We start from the raw sequence: 16,952 nt of genomic DNA on the forward strand, positions 1-16,952 counted from the left end.
GTTAACATCTTCATGCCTCTTGAGTGCAAGGAGGTGAGTACAAGCTCAGCATGCTTGAGTCTGGCATGTGACATTCACATTGCACATACACTGTTAGAGATGTTTCATTCATCAAGGTACAAACACTGTAAGTGTTCCCACAAAGGTACAACAGTGGTTTTAAGGTCTGATTGTGTACCTTAAATAAGTTTGTCCAGGTGAAAAGTTCGTATTTGTACCTTTTCATAACTGAATGATTTAAAACAGAACAATAAAATAAAAAGCCTGGAGGCGAGACGGGGTGTGTGGAGTCAGTACAGCTTAGAACATATAATTTCAGTAGATTGTGGAACAATTATGTCCCCTGACTAAAAGTACTGAGATACAAGCTTGAGGGAGCCACCCCAGTGACAAGAGGGGCACTGCCCCAGTGACGGTACTACCTTTATTTCTGAGAGTGTATAATTAGAGACGGTACAATACCACTTCTTCATTTCTGAGACCGATACTGACATTGAAATCTTCAGTACTGACTGATAGTCCAATATTTTTTCTTTAAAAACTATAACACTTTAGCTTTGTTACAGGATTGAATCAGACTGATATCCAATCTAGCATTTTCTGCTGATATTAGCCCAAGACTGATACCTGGTATTGGATCAGTGCCATCTCTACAAATAATAGTGACATCATCAAAAGCATGAATAAAACACAACTGAAACCTCTGTGTTTCGTCAGCCTGCTGCTGCTGTTCCTGAACAAGCTCAGGCATGCAGCTGTGTTCCTACCTAAAGCGGCTTTTGTTTAGAAATAAAAACAAACAAAAAAAAAAAATAATAATATAAAATTAAGCTGAGCACTAAAGTCAGGCTCTGCAGCACAGTTTGTTCACTTGCCCTTTAGGAACAACACAAATATCTAAGGGAAAACTGAGTGCAACAGCTGTAGCTGCTACATCACTGAACACAACAGTGCAACAGTAATGGGTCAAATCAGAAGAAACAGCAGCAGGAAGTATGACCGCTCATGCCATCACACCACGTAGTCATGCTTAACGAGAACATGATTTATAACCACTGACACCATTTCTAGCTTGAGCATAATGTTCTGTCTTTAAATCACTGGATCGATCGCAATTCTGATTGTATTACATCAAACAAAAGAAGCAATATTTATCGAGTTAAAGAGGGAAACTTCAGCGATCTGTGTTGCAACTATACCGCAAATAATGCGAGACAGGTAAGGACACTTGTGTTGTATTTGAATACTGCTGCTACCCCTAGAATAAACTGATGCAGCAGAATTATGCATGACTCATGCTAAATCGCCTCTTATTTTCACTTCATTTCATGTTATTTCATATTATTTATATACGTAACATTTTTTAAATAATTTAAAATGCCAGCTTGGCTCTTAAAAGAGCAAAAATTGTTATTTATATTACAACTTTGGCTAATAAAAAGCGGTATCGATGTGCTATTTTGTTTCATGTGTTCACTCAGCCCATGCAGGGTGAGCTAAAAAATCATTATATTATAAGCATTATAATGTAAATAAGAAATGTTATTAAAATGCTTATGGGTCATTCTACAGAAACGTCCACTGTTCTGTCTCTCCATAGGAGTCAATGGTGTTACCGATCGCGATTGGTGTTACACATAAGAAAGGGAACACCAGAGACATTTTAAATGAAAAATGCATTTTACAAAGTGGCTGCTGCAGAGCATCAAACCACATGTTGTCAATCATGGAATATCCACTAAAATATGTAATTTAATCCATTTGTATTCTATTTTTTCCCAATTACCTCAGAATAAAGTCGGTCACACCAGTGACTTCAGCTAAAAGCTTCATATGAAATCATGAGCTAAATGAGAAAATCCCTGATAACTGAAAGACACAGTGGACTCACCATGTGCTTTTCTTCATAGATCCTCAGAAAATAGGTAAAAGGAAGTCGAGTGATGTCATCAGTGTGACTTTTATTTCAAAATAAGAGATTTTTTGTTACGTGGTAACACCAGTGACACGACTCACTGGGGACCACAACTTTCATTATATATTTTGTAATATTTATTTGGCATTTGTTTTCTTTATGTCATTTAATTCATATATTTCATAGTCATGCATAGATTATTGCAGTTAAAATTGCAGAAAAACCTCAAAATATGGCCTCAGCCTTTACACATGACTGTGAGGACGAGCTCTTCTGTGGTGCTTGGAATTCTAGATAATTGACCTAAAAACCAATATTGCTAAATTGAGACTCAAGAAGGTGGAATTGTAAAAATAACATTGTTTTATTTTAAAAGGTAAATAAATTGTAACCCTAACGTTTTTTTTAAGTGTAATATATCTGTAAACGCTAGGGACACAAAAGTGGATGTTTCTGTAGAACGACCCTTTTACATGTTTTTTTAAAATATCTAGTTGTATTCAAATTACGTTACGTTTGATTTTCTAAGTGAAAATAAAACATTCTCTAGAGGAAATAAACTTAAATATGCTACTTCTTACGCAAATTTTAATGCGCAATTTCTATTTATTTTCTGAACTTAACGGTCATATTTTATGTCTTTTCCCTCCAGTATGTTAAATTCAGCAATTAAACAGGCATTAAAATGTGCAAAAGTGTGATCTTTGTAGATCAGGAGTGCTCAATCCTGGTCCTGGAGATCTGCCACCCTGGAGAGTTCAGATCCAACACACCTGGCTCTTCTATTCAGATGCTCCTGAAGGCCTTGATTAACTGGATCAGGTGTGTTTGATTAGAGGAAGAACTAAACTCTGCAGGGTGGCAGATCTCCAGGACCAGGACAGGGCAGCCCTGCTGTAGACGGTGTTTTAACTTATTTTCATTAAAAAAATCAACAAAACATGTCATTTGACCAGGTGTGGACAAACCTTTGCATACGACTGTATACATGCTGACAGAGTATCAGACTATAAAATGCACCTGGACTTATTTTAATGCTCAAGGTAGAAAAAGCTTAAATCTCTTTGTTTACAAAAGAGTTTTGTGCATGTTTATACATGAGTGAGTGTGTAAAAGTGTGTGCGTGTGAACGTGCGATCTCACCAAGCTTCACAGTTTGGTATGGTCTCCAGCTTTGTCTCCGGGAGTTTCATCCTACCACGGTTCTCATCTTCTCTCCTAACAGTGAGACTGGAAGGTGGTAAAATGGCATTGAGAAATAACAGTTGTGCCGGAACCAACAGGGCCTGGCCGAACACACATGTACACACACACATATGTATATATATATATATATATATATATATATATATATATATATATATATATATATATACATATATACATATATCGCTGCTGTTGGGACAAAACCTTGTATCTCCATTTTTGTCATTTTTCAGTTTTTGACATAATTTGAAAATGCCTGTTGTCCTTTACATTGTGTGTTAATTTCATGATGAATGGACCAAAAGAAACGACCCAGAATGACCTGCAAAAATTCTGGTTCCATTGACTTACATTAAAAGCTAAGTAGGTTTTTTCCTTCTCCTGTAAAGTTACCATTTTGGAGATATGAGGTTTTGTTAAAACAGCAGCGATGTATATATATATATATATATATACATACATATATATATATATATATATATATTTCAAAAACTAAATATAACATCATTTTTTTCAGTATTTGCGTCCACTCCCAAGTCTCTCCAAGGAGACTTGCTTTCAGTGTTTCAAAGAAATCTGCAGAGATATTTGTCCACTCCTCTAAAGTTCAGTCTTAGACATTGTTTGGTTTTCTGCTTCTCATGATTTAAAATCCCAAGCACATTCACTGATGTTGAAGTCTGGACTCTGAGGTGGTCAGTCTATTGTTCTGAGATCATCAGCAGCTCTCTGCAGTTTTCTTTTTTGTCTATTTCCTTTTCTCACTAATGGCTTCTTGACAGCTACACATCCTGTCAGACCCACAGCGCTGAGTCATCTTCTCACAGTGGAAGGATGGACAGAAACACCTGTGGACGTTTTCAGATCTGAAGCAGCTTGATTTTCTCCTCTCTCTCAAAGATGAAAGCTTTAAGGGTTCTTTTTTACTGTTTATGGTGACAGTTTTGGTGTCTACCAGGTCCTTAATGGTTGATATATGATGTTTTTGAAATGTATAACTTGCACTAAATGGCCTTCCTGACTGGAAATTAAATAAATAAAATGTGGTCTCTGACTTCTATGCAGAAGTACTGCATAGTACTGTACACACACACTCATACACGTACATGCAAAGAAACAAACACTCTCAACATACTCCTCAGTTCCTTAGTGTTAAACACACACTCATGCAATTTATCACACCTAGAGGTGAAAGTGGTCAAAGTCATGCTGGTCAGTGTGGTCTGCAGGAAGCCTGAAAGGCTGGCTACTGTAATCAGTTTTCGTGAGCAATGGCTGATTTTCCTGTGCTGCTGACCACAGAAGCAGCCTAAAGCATCTGAGGGCCTGGCTATGAGCTAGCATGGCTCACCTCAAAACCTCAGGTCAGGCTGCACCATGTGACTGAGTGCTGCAAACGCTTGTCTGTGGTCTACAGTTTACACTTTCTAAAGACCTGTGTGCAGGTAGGCCAAAATGCGAGACACTAGTGCTGACCTGGAGAGCATTTTACAGCAATTATACAATAATATTAATAACATTTATTTCACAATTAACCAAAATATTTCAGTTTTTGATTTATAACAAACAGTTATACATTTATTCATTAACAATGGACCCAGAGATGCCAACAGACATGTTTTCGGGCAGTTTCACTGGTTTACTGAATGGACAGCCAAGTGCATTCCACTACTAACTTAGCCGTCTGAGTGGGCCTGACGTAAATTTTGAAACACTTGGAAAATTCATTACTAATAGTGATTAATGATTAATGGGAATTAATCATCAGTTCTGTAACTGATGATTAATTACCACATCAATATTAGTGCTTAATTAGCTATCTTGCCTCCTAGCTGTCAATACTTAGGCCCAATCCCATTTCACCCCTCGCATCTACCACTCAGCCCTTAGCCCTCTGTTTTGCATGTTCACGTCTAGGGGTAGGGTGTCCTGATTTTAGTTGAGATAGAGGGGTAGGGCGAAGTGTTAGGGATACATGGCCTCCAAATGAAGGTTTTTCAGAGGCGCATCCCAAATGGAGAAAAACCGGCAAGATGGCTGCGCGAGCGACCGAAGAAACCCACAAATGTGAGAATTTTCTGTGTTATAAAATTACGAAAACCACTGTATTATCTTAGTTTAATGTTGTTTCAATGTATTATGGTTGTTTTCTTCTTGCTAATGTCTCAGCGAGCTAGCTAACGTTCCCGTTTGACCTTAAATAGTCCAGCATTTCTGATGCCTGAAGCGCCAGAATGTAACTGCTGCTCCATTTAAGGTGGAATGGGAAAATTCGAACAAGAAGCTGGTGAATATCTGACTTCAGCTTCATATCACTGAAGAATTAGGGGTGGGTGATAATAAATACTTATTGCATCCTCCCTCTTTGAAGGCATATGATGCCCTAAATGTAAAGCCCAGCAGTGAGGAGCTGAACTTTATCCTCCTCTGCTGTCACCGCAGACGGGCAGGGTCGCCTACAGAGCAGCGCTAGTAGCTGTTAATGAAGTGATGCTCTTTTTATTTGAGGGTCCCATTTTGTAGGGGAAGATTTCAACCACTACCCTGTAACTCAGTTCCAAGGGGCAAGGTGACACTTGAAAACAAGGGGTAGGGGTAAAAAGAAATGGGGTTTGGCCTTAGTAGCTCCCAAATGACAACAAACACAGCTCGAGCTCAACTAAACAAACATCACTCACTGCTGCCCCCTAACGGTAAAAATTAGAATTTAGAAATGTTGCAGTTTTTGTGAGAAACGTCTGAATGCAGAGCTGCAGATTTACACCTGCAGTTTCACTCCAGTGGTTTCAGGCCAGTGGGACGCATGTGCAGTAGGACAGCGTGATTGTGCCATGTAAACAAAGTCCTTATATGAAAGTTGAGCGTTATGCGCATCACGTTTTTAATTTATAAGCTAAAATACATTACACAATACAATACATTGTGTTACAATACATTAAAACTTGCTATGAAAAACCATGCGCTGAATGCTGCTGCTAGAGTGAAACTGCTGGCGTGAAACTGTGGCTGTGCGGCTCCGCAGACAGATATTATTGGTTTTTGAACCATGATGTGTCTCAATAAATGTGTTTCCAGCTATTTCTATTTACCTGTATTAATTAGCCTCAACTCAAAATGCACCCAACTGTGGAAAATCACTGTGATCAATTATGTAATAAGTTATAACAATGTTTTATACTAATGCTAGATTTACTGATGTTCATGACTTACAGGCTAATCGGCTAAACCGTTTAGCTAGCCTGTTTATCATTGGCCCACGGTGGCTAAACGAGCGACTGAGGACCTGCTCAGCATCTTCACCTGAATCTCATTCAGTCAAAAGTACAGCCAAACTACAGTCAAACAAACTGAATGTGTATTTGGTTATTACTATTTGTTTAAATGCTGTTTACTATTTTAATATCTTTCAGGCATTTGAATAGCCTAATATCATATTCATTGCTAAGTAATTGACATTTTTTCCTGGTTTTATGGTTTAAAATGTTAGGCTGGAAGAGCGGTCTAGAGTAGCTAAATGCCGTATAGAGAAAAAGAGTGAGAGAGAGAGAGAGAGTGAGAGAGAAAGAGAGTAACTGAGGTGTAGGAGTGGGAATATGGCAGCCGTCTCCCACAGGGCTCTTGGTAAAATGAGAGCAATCTTAATCACACATGCTCTTCAGGTTCACAGCAGACTTGAATTACAAAGTGGAGCAGACACATTCACACAGTGTTAGTGTGTGGGTGCATCTGATCAACACACGCACACACACACACACACACACACACACACACACACACACACACACGTTTGTCTTGCTATACATATGAGGACGTCCATAGGTTTCTAGAGATTTTTGTGTTCCTGTAGCTAAGTAATACTACACCTAAACCTAAACCTAACCTCAGTATCCAAAAGGAAATATTTCTGCTCTTTTAGTTTTCAAATAAAAAAAAAAAATAATAATTATGGTGAAAACAACACATGCTTAAGTGAGGACCAGCAAAATGTCCTCACTTAAGCAAAAATGTCATGTAGTCCTATCATAGTGAGGACATGGGGTCCTCGCAAGTATAGCAACACAAGAACACACACACACACACACACACACCTCAAACCCTCAGTCAAACACATAAGAGAAAGACTGATCAGAGCTAAAATCAGAGCCAAAGAGGGACGTCACTGAATGTTCTATGAGAGAGAAACAGAGCTTGTTTACACACGCGTTTCGTGTCCGGAATGTATCTGCACTCTTAAAAATGGAAGTACAGGAGAACCACTTTTTGGTTCCCTAAAGGACTTTCTAACGGGCAGTTCTTTGGGGAAATGAGATGTGTGAGTGTAAAGAACCTTCATAAAGTTGAATGAACTTTCACATAATTAAAAGTTCCATGAAGAACCCTTAAATTTCTGAAACATTTCTCTGTTTTAAGGTTCTTTAAGCATTTGAAATGTCCTTCACACTGACAAATCTCTGTTCAAACGTGGTTCTTTAGGGAACCCAAAGTGGTTCTTCTATGGCATCGGTTAAAGAACCTCTTTGTGTCACCCATGGATGGATATACTTTGACTGGATTCTATATAAACTTTTCACTAAAGCGTAGAGTCCCTGCTTTCACTCTTCCCACGTAAAAAGCACATTTCTGTTTTACATTCATTCATTTCTTCAATCTTTGCCAAATAAACCGTCACGCTTGGCTTGGATGTTTTCATCGGCCCAAACAGCAAGAAGGTACTTGGTTTTGGAATTCCTTGTTTATCCTCTCACCTGCTACTCAGATGCATCTGCACTTACATCAGGCCATAAACACACCTCAAGCAAGTATGTGAACGCAGCGTTTTGAGCTGCACACCGTAAAATGTGTCGCATTGCAACTCATTATATAATGCAAGCTGCATTCTGTGAAATTGTATTTTACCAGAGAACTTTTAGAGAAGAGAATTACTACTCTGTAATGTCTTCCAGGGTTCTCAAACACTAGAGGGCACTCCTGAGCCCAAAATGAATGGGTTAAGATGGAGCATTTGAGCAAAATCATAGCTTATAAATGCTTAAACATTTTTCGAAATCATTCGGTATTTGTTGTGTTTCATTGCAGTAAGACCGACAAAATATACAGACAAATGATTCAATGGAATTTTTGGTACTTGCGAGTAAGTACATTATGCTTTTATTGCTAAATAGGTAAGGCTGAAATTATGTCCGTGAGTTCAATTATACAGGGTGAATCAAAAAGATTAATCCGGTTTCAAAGCGCCATACTTTTACAACCGTGAGGCGTCTAGGAACCAATCACAATCCAATTGAAAGAGGGGGTTCCATAGGTTTTCTGACTGTCACTGGAAGATGGCTCCCTTCAGGCTGTGAGGAGATGAGACCCCTGAGCAGAAAGTGTTCTGCGTTCTCCACTTCAATAAGACTGAATCCGTCATAACTGTGCAGCGTGATTTTCGTGGGTAGTGAAGCTCCAACAGCTCAGAGCGTTCGTCGCTGGTTCCACAACACTGGATGATCTCCGAAATCGCACTGAAAGAGCCGTGAGTGCAGCGACACCCAACATGCTCAATCCAGTATGGGATGAATTTGACTATGGTGTTAATGTTGTCTGTACAGCTGGAGGAGGTTCATATTGAGCACTTTTACAATTACATAATAAACTTTATGCTCATTTAAACCATTTACAGTTTACTGCATTGTTCTGTAATGATTTACAAGAGAAATAAATCATTTTGATCACCCTGTATTTCTCTAACAAACTAACATGGTGGTATATTGTCCAGTAAAGAGGAAAAAAATAAAAAACGATGAGTCTCCAACAGCATCAAGTGTTGTACTGTAGTTTTAGCTCATTAGCTCATCTGAGTCAGCCTCTGTTATGTCACTCATCCTACATGAAAAACTACCAATTTCCCACCTGCTATTTTTGAATAATTAAATGTTTTAAAATGTATTTTTGTGTAAAGCTACAATTTTGTGCAACATCAGTGCTGTGACCTAAAAAATAAACCTCAGTTCTACATTTATTTCAGATGAAATCTGTTTCTTCATTGTCATTTTTTTTTCACCCTGAAAAAAAATGACACCTCTCTGCGACTAACCAGACATCTTCATGAGCTCTTGCATGTCTGCTTCTCACCATCTCTGAATGTGGTCCGAATGATCCAGCTGTAATCCAATCACATTGTATCTCCTTGGACGTGTTTACCCCTGGCTTTTCTTGCGGTCGAGTGAAATCTAAACATGATTTAATCTCCGAAAAGGCATGTTAAAGGTGTAAACGGCCTCACGGGGTATAATATGAATCAGACCATTAATGCTTAAATACATAAATGCATACCTCAGGTCACCCTCTGTCCATCTTCCTTATTAGTTTTATTATATTGTTATTTTTCATAAAAAGTTTTTCATGGCATTTTGTATACATAATGTGTTAGACACTCTACATGTCCGAAAGTGTCCTGACACCTTTCTAATTAATTAATAAAAGTGCACATTACTCGTCTCCACAGCAGTGAAAATCCAACCCTTAAAGCACTGATTATCTCTTTAAGAAAGCGCCCCGTTGCATAATGTGGTTATTTTTAACAACAACCAGTGAAAGTCGGCAGTAAGGGGCACTAAGAACTTGCTAAATCAAGTTTTTGCTACTGTTAAAAAAACATGGCTTTATCAAAGCCTAATATGCAGGAGTCTGGGAGCGCTGTAATAATGCTGCTCTTTAGGCTACCTTGTGAGGAACTCTTAATAATAGATATGAAATATGAAACCTTTCTCTCTCGACAAAATGCTGAAAATTAAATTACGTTTGATTCATGTTCATGTTGCCCTTTTTTCCTTAATCTCCTGCCCCCAAAATGTCATTGTACAAGTCTTTGTGCTTTAGAACTAACCATTTAGCATTAGTACTGGACCTCTCTAAGGTCTGGGGCAGTTGTGAGCTGGAGGTTAGGGAACCAGCCTTATGGCTGGAAGGTCGACGGTTCGATCCCAAGCTGGCAGTACATGTCTGAAGTGCCCTTGAGCAGGGCACCTAACCCCCAACTGCTCCCCGGGTGCCGTGGATAGGGCTCCCCCGTGTGTGCTTGCTGCCCCGCAGTGTGTGTGTGTTCACTAGTGTGTATGTGGTGTTCCACTGCATGAATGGTTTAAATGCAGAGGTGAAATTTCCCCGTTGTGGGACTAATAAGGGTCACTTAATTTAATTCCCTTATGGCTGAATGCAATCAAATCCTCACAGCAATGTTCTGCCTGAGTAAAGCCTTCACAGAAGAGTAGAGGCTGTTTTTGCAGCAACAGGAGGACTCTCCCTATTAATACCCTGGATTTTAGAAGAAACACTGGATGAGCAGGTGTCTACAAACTTTTGGACATGTAGCACATAAGCACTGGGTGGCTAATAACCCGATGTGTGCAACCAGTGGTGAAACTCCTTCAGGATTAAAATGCTGCACCATTATTGATCTGTAATAGTGAAAGTCAAGCCAGAATACAGGCGTCAGTTGTGAAGAACGAGTGTAGCATATGTAGACTGAGAGTGGTTTTCTGGGTCGTACCATGAGCAGCTACAGCAGCAGCACCAGCAGAAGCAGCAGGCGTTGGGGCGTTGCGTGGGGGAGGAGTGCTGCGCCCGGCTCGGGGACGTCTCGCTCCGCGCCATCGGAGACTCGCGGTCTGCCGGGACAGGGCCTGTGTACTGAGACACACACAGTAAGCCACCTGGGCACCTTGCGCACACATACAAAGGCATTCAAATTTCCAAGTTTTTAATTTCCTTGATTTTTATTATTTTTACCTTTATTTTACACCTTTCAGAATAATAGTAAATACATATACAAATACAAAAATATAAAGAGTAATTAGCAATGAGCAAATCAGATTAGGTCTATTCCATAAAGCAGCTTCATGAGGAGCTTTTTCAACAGCCTTAAAGAAGTTCCACATATGCTGAGACCTTGCTGGCTGCTGACAACTACTTGTTGTGGTTGGCGTTTAAAAAAAAGTAGTCCTTTGCAAAAGTTCTCATTCTTTTATTCATTTTCCACTCAGAACAGCCGTTAAGTACAAATGATTCATTTTTCAGTGTCAGGAAAAATAACAGAAAACAAGTCTGAACAGAAAATTACACAAAACCTTGATAACTAAATATAATACAATAGTTACAGGGTTCAGTATTTAGCGTGTCCATCCTTTACTTTTATTACGGCTTCCATTCTTTTCTGCGGGAATATTTTTCTATGCATCTTGTAAATGTCTCCAAAGTTCAGTCTTAGAAGTTGGTTGCACTTTCTGTTTCTCGCAACCCAAACACATGCAGTGATGTTGAGATTTGTCTACTGTGTCAGTGTAGTTTTCTCACCGTGGAAGGATGGACAGAAACACCTGTAGATCCCTCAAAGATGAAAGCTTTAAGTACTCTTTATCTGATGGTGACAGTTTTGCTGGTCTACCAGATCTTGCATGGCTGTTAGGGGTCACTTTTTCTCTGTATCTTTTAATAATTTTTGAAACTCTTGTTTTTTTTTTTTACTTCTTTTCCTTTGACTTTACCTTATTGAAGTGGATTTTGCATATGAGGAACACCTTTGGCTGGGAGGACACAGCTGTAACTCATCGAAGAAAGGAACAGTTAAGTGATGGCAGGTTTCTTTTTCTGACTGAAAAATTAATAACCTGTACTTAATGGCTGTTTTGACTGGGAAATGAATAAACAAAATGGTGGTCTCTTACTTTTGCACAGTACTGTACACCGATCAGGCATAATACTACGCCCACCTCCTTGTTTCTACGCTCATTGTCCATTTTATCAGCTCCACTTACTATATAGGTGCACTTTGTAGTTCTACAGTTACAGACTGTAGTCCATCTGTTTCTCTGCATACTTTGTTAGCCCCCTTTTACCCTGTTCTTCAGTGGTCAGGACCCCCATGGACCCTCACAGAGCAGGTACTATTTGGGTGGTGGATCATTCTCAGCACTGCAGTAACACTGATGTGGTGGTGGTGTGTTAGTGTGTGTTGTGCTGGTCTGAGTGGATCAGACACAGCAGTGCTGCTGGAGTTTTTAAACACCTCAGTGTCACTGCTGGACTGAGAATAGTCCACCAACCAAAAATATCCAGCCAACAGTGTCCTGTGGGCATCATCCTGTGACCACTGGTGAAGGACTAGAGGATGACCAACACAAACTGTGCAGCAGCAGATGAGCTATCGTCTCTGACTTTACATCTACAAGGTGGACCAACAAGGTAGGACTGTCTAATAGAGTGGACAGTGAGTGGACACAGTGTCTAAAAACTCCAGCAGCATAAAATATGGACTATAGTCTGTAAATATATTAACTACAAAATGCACCTATATGGTAAGAAGAGTTGATTAAATGGACAATAAGTGTAGAAACAAGGAGATGTACTTAATGAAGTGGCTGGTCAGTGTACATACACACAGTCATATGCAAAAGTTTGAACACCCCATTATATGTAAGTTAGCACATCATCTAAAGCAAATTTAGCAAACTTTTTTTTTTGCTAAATTTAGTGCAGAATTCCTATTTATTTGAGTTTGTTTGACATTTTGGAAAAAAATAAACATAAAATATAAAATGTGCCTAAAATTGCAAGTTTTGTTAGCGAATACTAATCCACTACAGAGAACACACTTCTGCACATTTTAATGCACTGTTACTGTTAATTTGCTCAATTTAAAAAAATGGGAAAAAATAAAACTTTTAGTTGCAGCACATTTTATATTGTATGTTTTTAATTCAAAATTAAATCATGAATACATGTCAATATAAAGATTTTAGACCACCATGTATTTTAAATCATGAGCATCTATCAGGTGTAGGGGTGGGCGATATGGAATAAGATCGTATATCACGATACTTAACAACATTTTCATTACACATGATTCAAAACTGCCATCAAAACTATTAATACAATGACTATTATTCAACATTTCACATACCACGTTGCACCAAATTAAATTAAAAAGAACGACTTGTGCTGTCTTTGTAACGACACAGCGTTCTTTAAATAGCGACAATATACACAAGATACTCACTAAAGCATATCACGATAACAAAAACGATAATGATAAGGATAAAATATTGTCATATTGCCCACCCCCAATCGAGTGTGTCCAGAGTTTTGACTGCTACTGTACATGCACACAAACATATAATCTATCATGCATCTTTGCACTAAAATCGCCCACACAAAACAGCAAACTGCTGAGCTTGTACTTTAACATGCACACAAAACATGCGACCACAAGATATATATCTACTGTACATCAACACAGACACATAAAGCCCCGACCAGAAATGGCGGCGACTGTGTGTTGGTGCTGCAAGAATTAGAGCATCTGAACAACCACAGTGCTGCAAAAGCATATCGTGTATGAATGTTGTGCTTTTGGCCCCACAAACAGTCAACAATCAAAATCCCACTCATAGCAGGTCACCGGAGGAGGCTTTGATCAATCGCTTAACGTGAGACAATCTAATCTGCATCTGATCTTACCGGATGAACATTATAGGACACAACAGCGTGACGAGTTAATCTGGCCATGCACATAAAACATCAGCGCGAGGGCCACAGAAAGGAAAGGAAGTAGACAGTGTGATGCATCATGTGAATGTGCCATGAGGAGATAGCAGGGGCTTTGCCACGACACACACACCAGAATCTGAGATCACAATATTGTCTAATTATATCACAGCATCATGATATTCAATTTCGCATTAATACAGTCAGAAATGTACTAATTAAACCTCACAGCTGGTTTTTGACTGTAATCCTGTTTTTCCAGAAAGTTGACATACTATTTACTGAGTTATGTCATTTGAACTGTTTTTCTCAAAACAATGCAACGCAGTCAGCAAATGACACACACTCAGACTTGTGTAGTAATAAATACATGTAACAGTGTTACTAAGATTTTATTACAGTCATAGAAAAAAGAGACAGTGATCAGATTACATAGTGGTGTCTCTACATTACAGGCTGTGGAGCAGAGCGTGACATGATCAATAATTCAGTATAACAACTAATATATTTTTTCTTCATAACTAACGTTGCGTGTTTATTACATATGACAGTGGTAGGGCTGTCTGATACATTCCAAATATCTTCCTGTACCTGTTGTGTAAATGCCAGTAGGTTCCCTATTTCTCCTGGCAGTCTTGGTTTGGTGACCGTGGGGCCTGTCAGCGCTCGTCTAACCAAGTGAGCAGCTAAACACTCTGCGCATGTTTAACACACTTTCAATAACCAGTTGTGGGGACGATCACGTTGGCCCCATGCTCAGAGCAGCCAATAAAAAATAATAAATTTACATAAGTCCAGACGTTTAGTAAACGTCGTTTATGGTGTGGACGTTGCTACACAGCTAGCCATTGTTCCTCATCAGTTGTGGTAGCCACTCATAATAGCAAGGCAATATAATGAGTCGAGTTAAAAACGTAATAAAAGTTACATTTTGTACCAGCCATTAGAGCAGAAATTAGAGATTAGACATTTGAGACCAAACCAGCCACAGCATTTTAACATCTTTCAGTCTGGAAAGGACAAAAACTGCTCCTTCAGTCCAGAGAAGTTCAACAGAAAAACATGGCTAACTGTGAGTGTAGCTAAAACACTCTGCTGCTTTCCTTGCCTGCACTCGCTATGCTATCACTTGAATTCAGTCATGGATTGGTGGACTTCGAAAGAAAGGTTTTTGACATGTTTGCCCAGATAGAAGATCGTCATGCATCTTTACTTTTTGAGCAGTGACCATCTCTGGTGAGTCATTCTGCATTATTACAGGTCGTGTTATTCCTAATGCCCCGAAATCGTGTTTCCCTGCTCTCATATGTTGCTTTGGATGTGTATTTGAAGACCACAGTGATTGTTACTGCTAGATAACTTTGGATTTGTAATGTGATGCTGTATAACAAGGTATTGAGAGATCTAATGTTGTTATCATATCACTCACTCCTGCACCGCGTTACATTAATTTGTGAATTTGTGATTTAATTGATGAAGTGCGTTTGTGTTTGGATCAGGTTTCTGTGTAGGTTAATTGACGAGTTACTGCTGCCCCTACAGTTTATTGTGCCCCACCAGGCTTTCTGTGTCAGAGACGCCACTGAGATTACAGATACATCATAAAGATCAAGTGATTATTAACAGGGTTACATTCAAACCAATCTCGCACACCAAACACGACTATCTGGATGACAAAAATGGGACAATTGTTTTTATTTTTGTGAACTTTTTGCAACACAAACTCACTCCACCAATCTCTATCGTGTTGTCTCTGGCTGACGCAGCAACAACCAAGCTGACCAGATGGCTGCGTCTCAGCAACTTGTAATAAATGTCAAAAGTTTGTCTTTTGCTTTGCCACATATGGTGCTGCATTTCCGAAAGCAGCTCAAACAGCTCTACCGACATCTGAGCGATATGCAAAAAAACAAGTTTCAGCTCCTGAATGAAGCGTGAAACTCTCCGCGCTGCTTTCGCTACGGAAATCAGCCTAACTTTTCACGTGAGGAGCAAAGCATATCTTTGTCACCTGAACACATTTTGTGGTTTGCTGCCCTGTTTTTCATGACACGAACAACACAGCCAAAAACCACCACAAGTTTTTAAACTAGAAGTGCTACATTTAAAAACTGCAACAAAAACTGTATGATGATTTTTATTCAACACAAACCGTGTGGCACTAAATCTGACTCGACAGGCCTAATTACACTGTCTTTGTAGGGGAAAAATGCATATTGCTCATTTAGTTTCTACAGTGTTTCATGTGTTCACTTAGCTGACACAGTGTGAGATTTGGGACTATTCACCAATTTGAATGTAAAGAAATCAGAATCACCCATAAAAAACATGATCGGTGCATCTGAACGAGCTATACTGTCCAGAAAACACTCAGAAATACTATCAAACTATGTTCTCCAACCTGCTGATTCTGCCAAATCACCCACTCCAGTCAGAAACACAGCAGAAACAGATAGCGATGCCCTTCCTCGCACATGACAGTCCCAGCACTGGGGTTATTTTTAATTTGCTAAAAAGCTTCGGCTGTAATTCTTTTCTAATTACATTTGGGCCAGCTGTCCCACATAGAGGGGTCCTGTGCCCCTGTCCGCCGAGCATTCCCTAATACCAACAGAACAGAGTGACGGCCACAGTTACACACAGCAAGGATACGCCGCATCCATGCGTGTGTGTATGTGAGTGAGGGTAAGCGAGGGAGAGGGAACTACCAAGCATTAAAACAAAAGGCCTTTGTTGCTTAATGACCTGATCAGAGTGTAGCGGCATATTTAGACCAATGGAGGGTCTCTACTGAACCAAGCACACACACACACACACACACACACACACACAGCCTAGTTACAGTGAAAGAGTCTCGAGCCTGTGGCCAAATCAACAACAGCCCTTAAAGTATAACAACAACCCTCTGTAGTGAGTCAGGCCGAGGACACCGCACCGAGCCGCTGAGCCATGGGCCAAAACAGCAAGAGGAAACATGCCTAAGAGTGGAAGGAAGGAGTCTGTTTCAGCCTATGGACCCTTTTCGCTCATCAGCAAGGTGGCCAGAATTACAGAAACCCCAAAAGTCCCATTTAAACTGAATTCCAAGCCTTGTTCTGAGAAGACTGTTTTCACCCAGAAGACATCCTAACATAACAGTAACAATAATTCTGAGAATAATCGCCTCAGGGATGTTTAGCCCAGATCAGATCAGTATGCAGTTTGTAAATCAGTTTGCAGAGCAATAGCGTCCAAGTTATGTAGCAATAATCTCTAAGTTATGAGCTCTCTGGTCTCACAGCGCCACTTAACTAATCACTCAAAGGAG

General features: G+C 39.6%; 1 protein-coding gene across 5 annotated transcripts in view; it reads right to left on the reverse strand.

Moving 5' to 3' along the window:
* rgs19 (regulator of G protein signaling 19) overlaps nt 1-16,952 on the reverse strand; it is an 84,728-nt gene that overhangs the window by 15,524 nt on the left and 52,252 nt on the right. For 4 of the 5 annotated variants that reach the window (XM_036591403.1, XM_036591404.1, XM_036591407.1 and 1 more), the window contains 2 exons: nt 10,653-10,792; nt 3,059-3,133 (listed from right to left, as the gene is read on the reverse strand). In XM_036591403.1, coding sequence (XP_036447296.1) covers nt 3,059-3,133; nt 10,653-10,792 — 215 coding nt within the window. Of the gene's footprint in view, nt 1-3,058; nt 3,146-10,652; nt 10,793-16,952 lie in introns of all 5 variants that reach the window. The other variant, XM_036591402.1, reaches the window with a different exon arrangement.

Source organism: Colossoma macropomum, unplaced genomic scaffold, assembly GCF_904425465.1.
Source record: "Colossoma macropomum unplaced genomic scaffold, Colossoma_macropomum, whole genome shotgun sequence".
Classification (NCBI taxonomy): domain Eukaryota; kingdom Metazoa; phylum Chordata; class Actinopteri; order Characiformes; family Serrasalmidae; genus Colossoma; species Colossoma macropomum.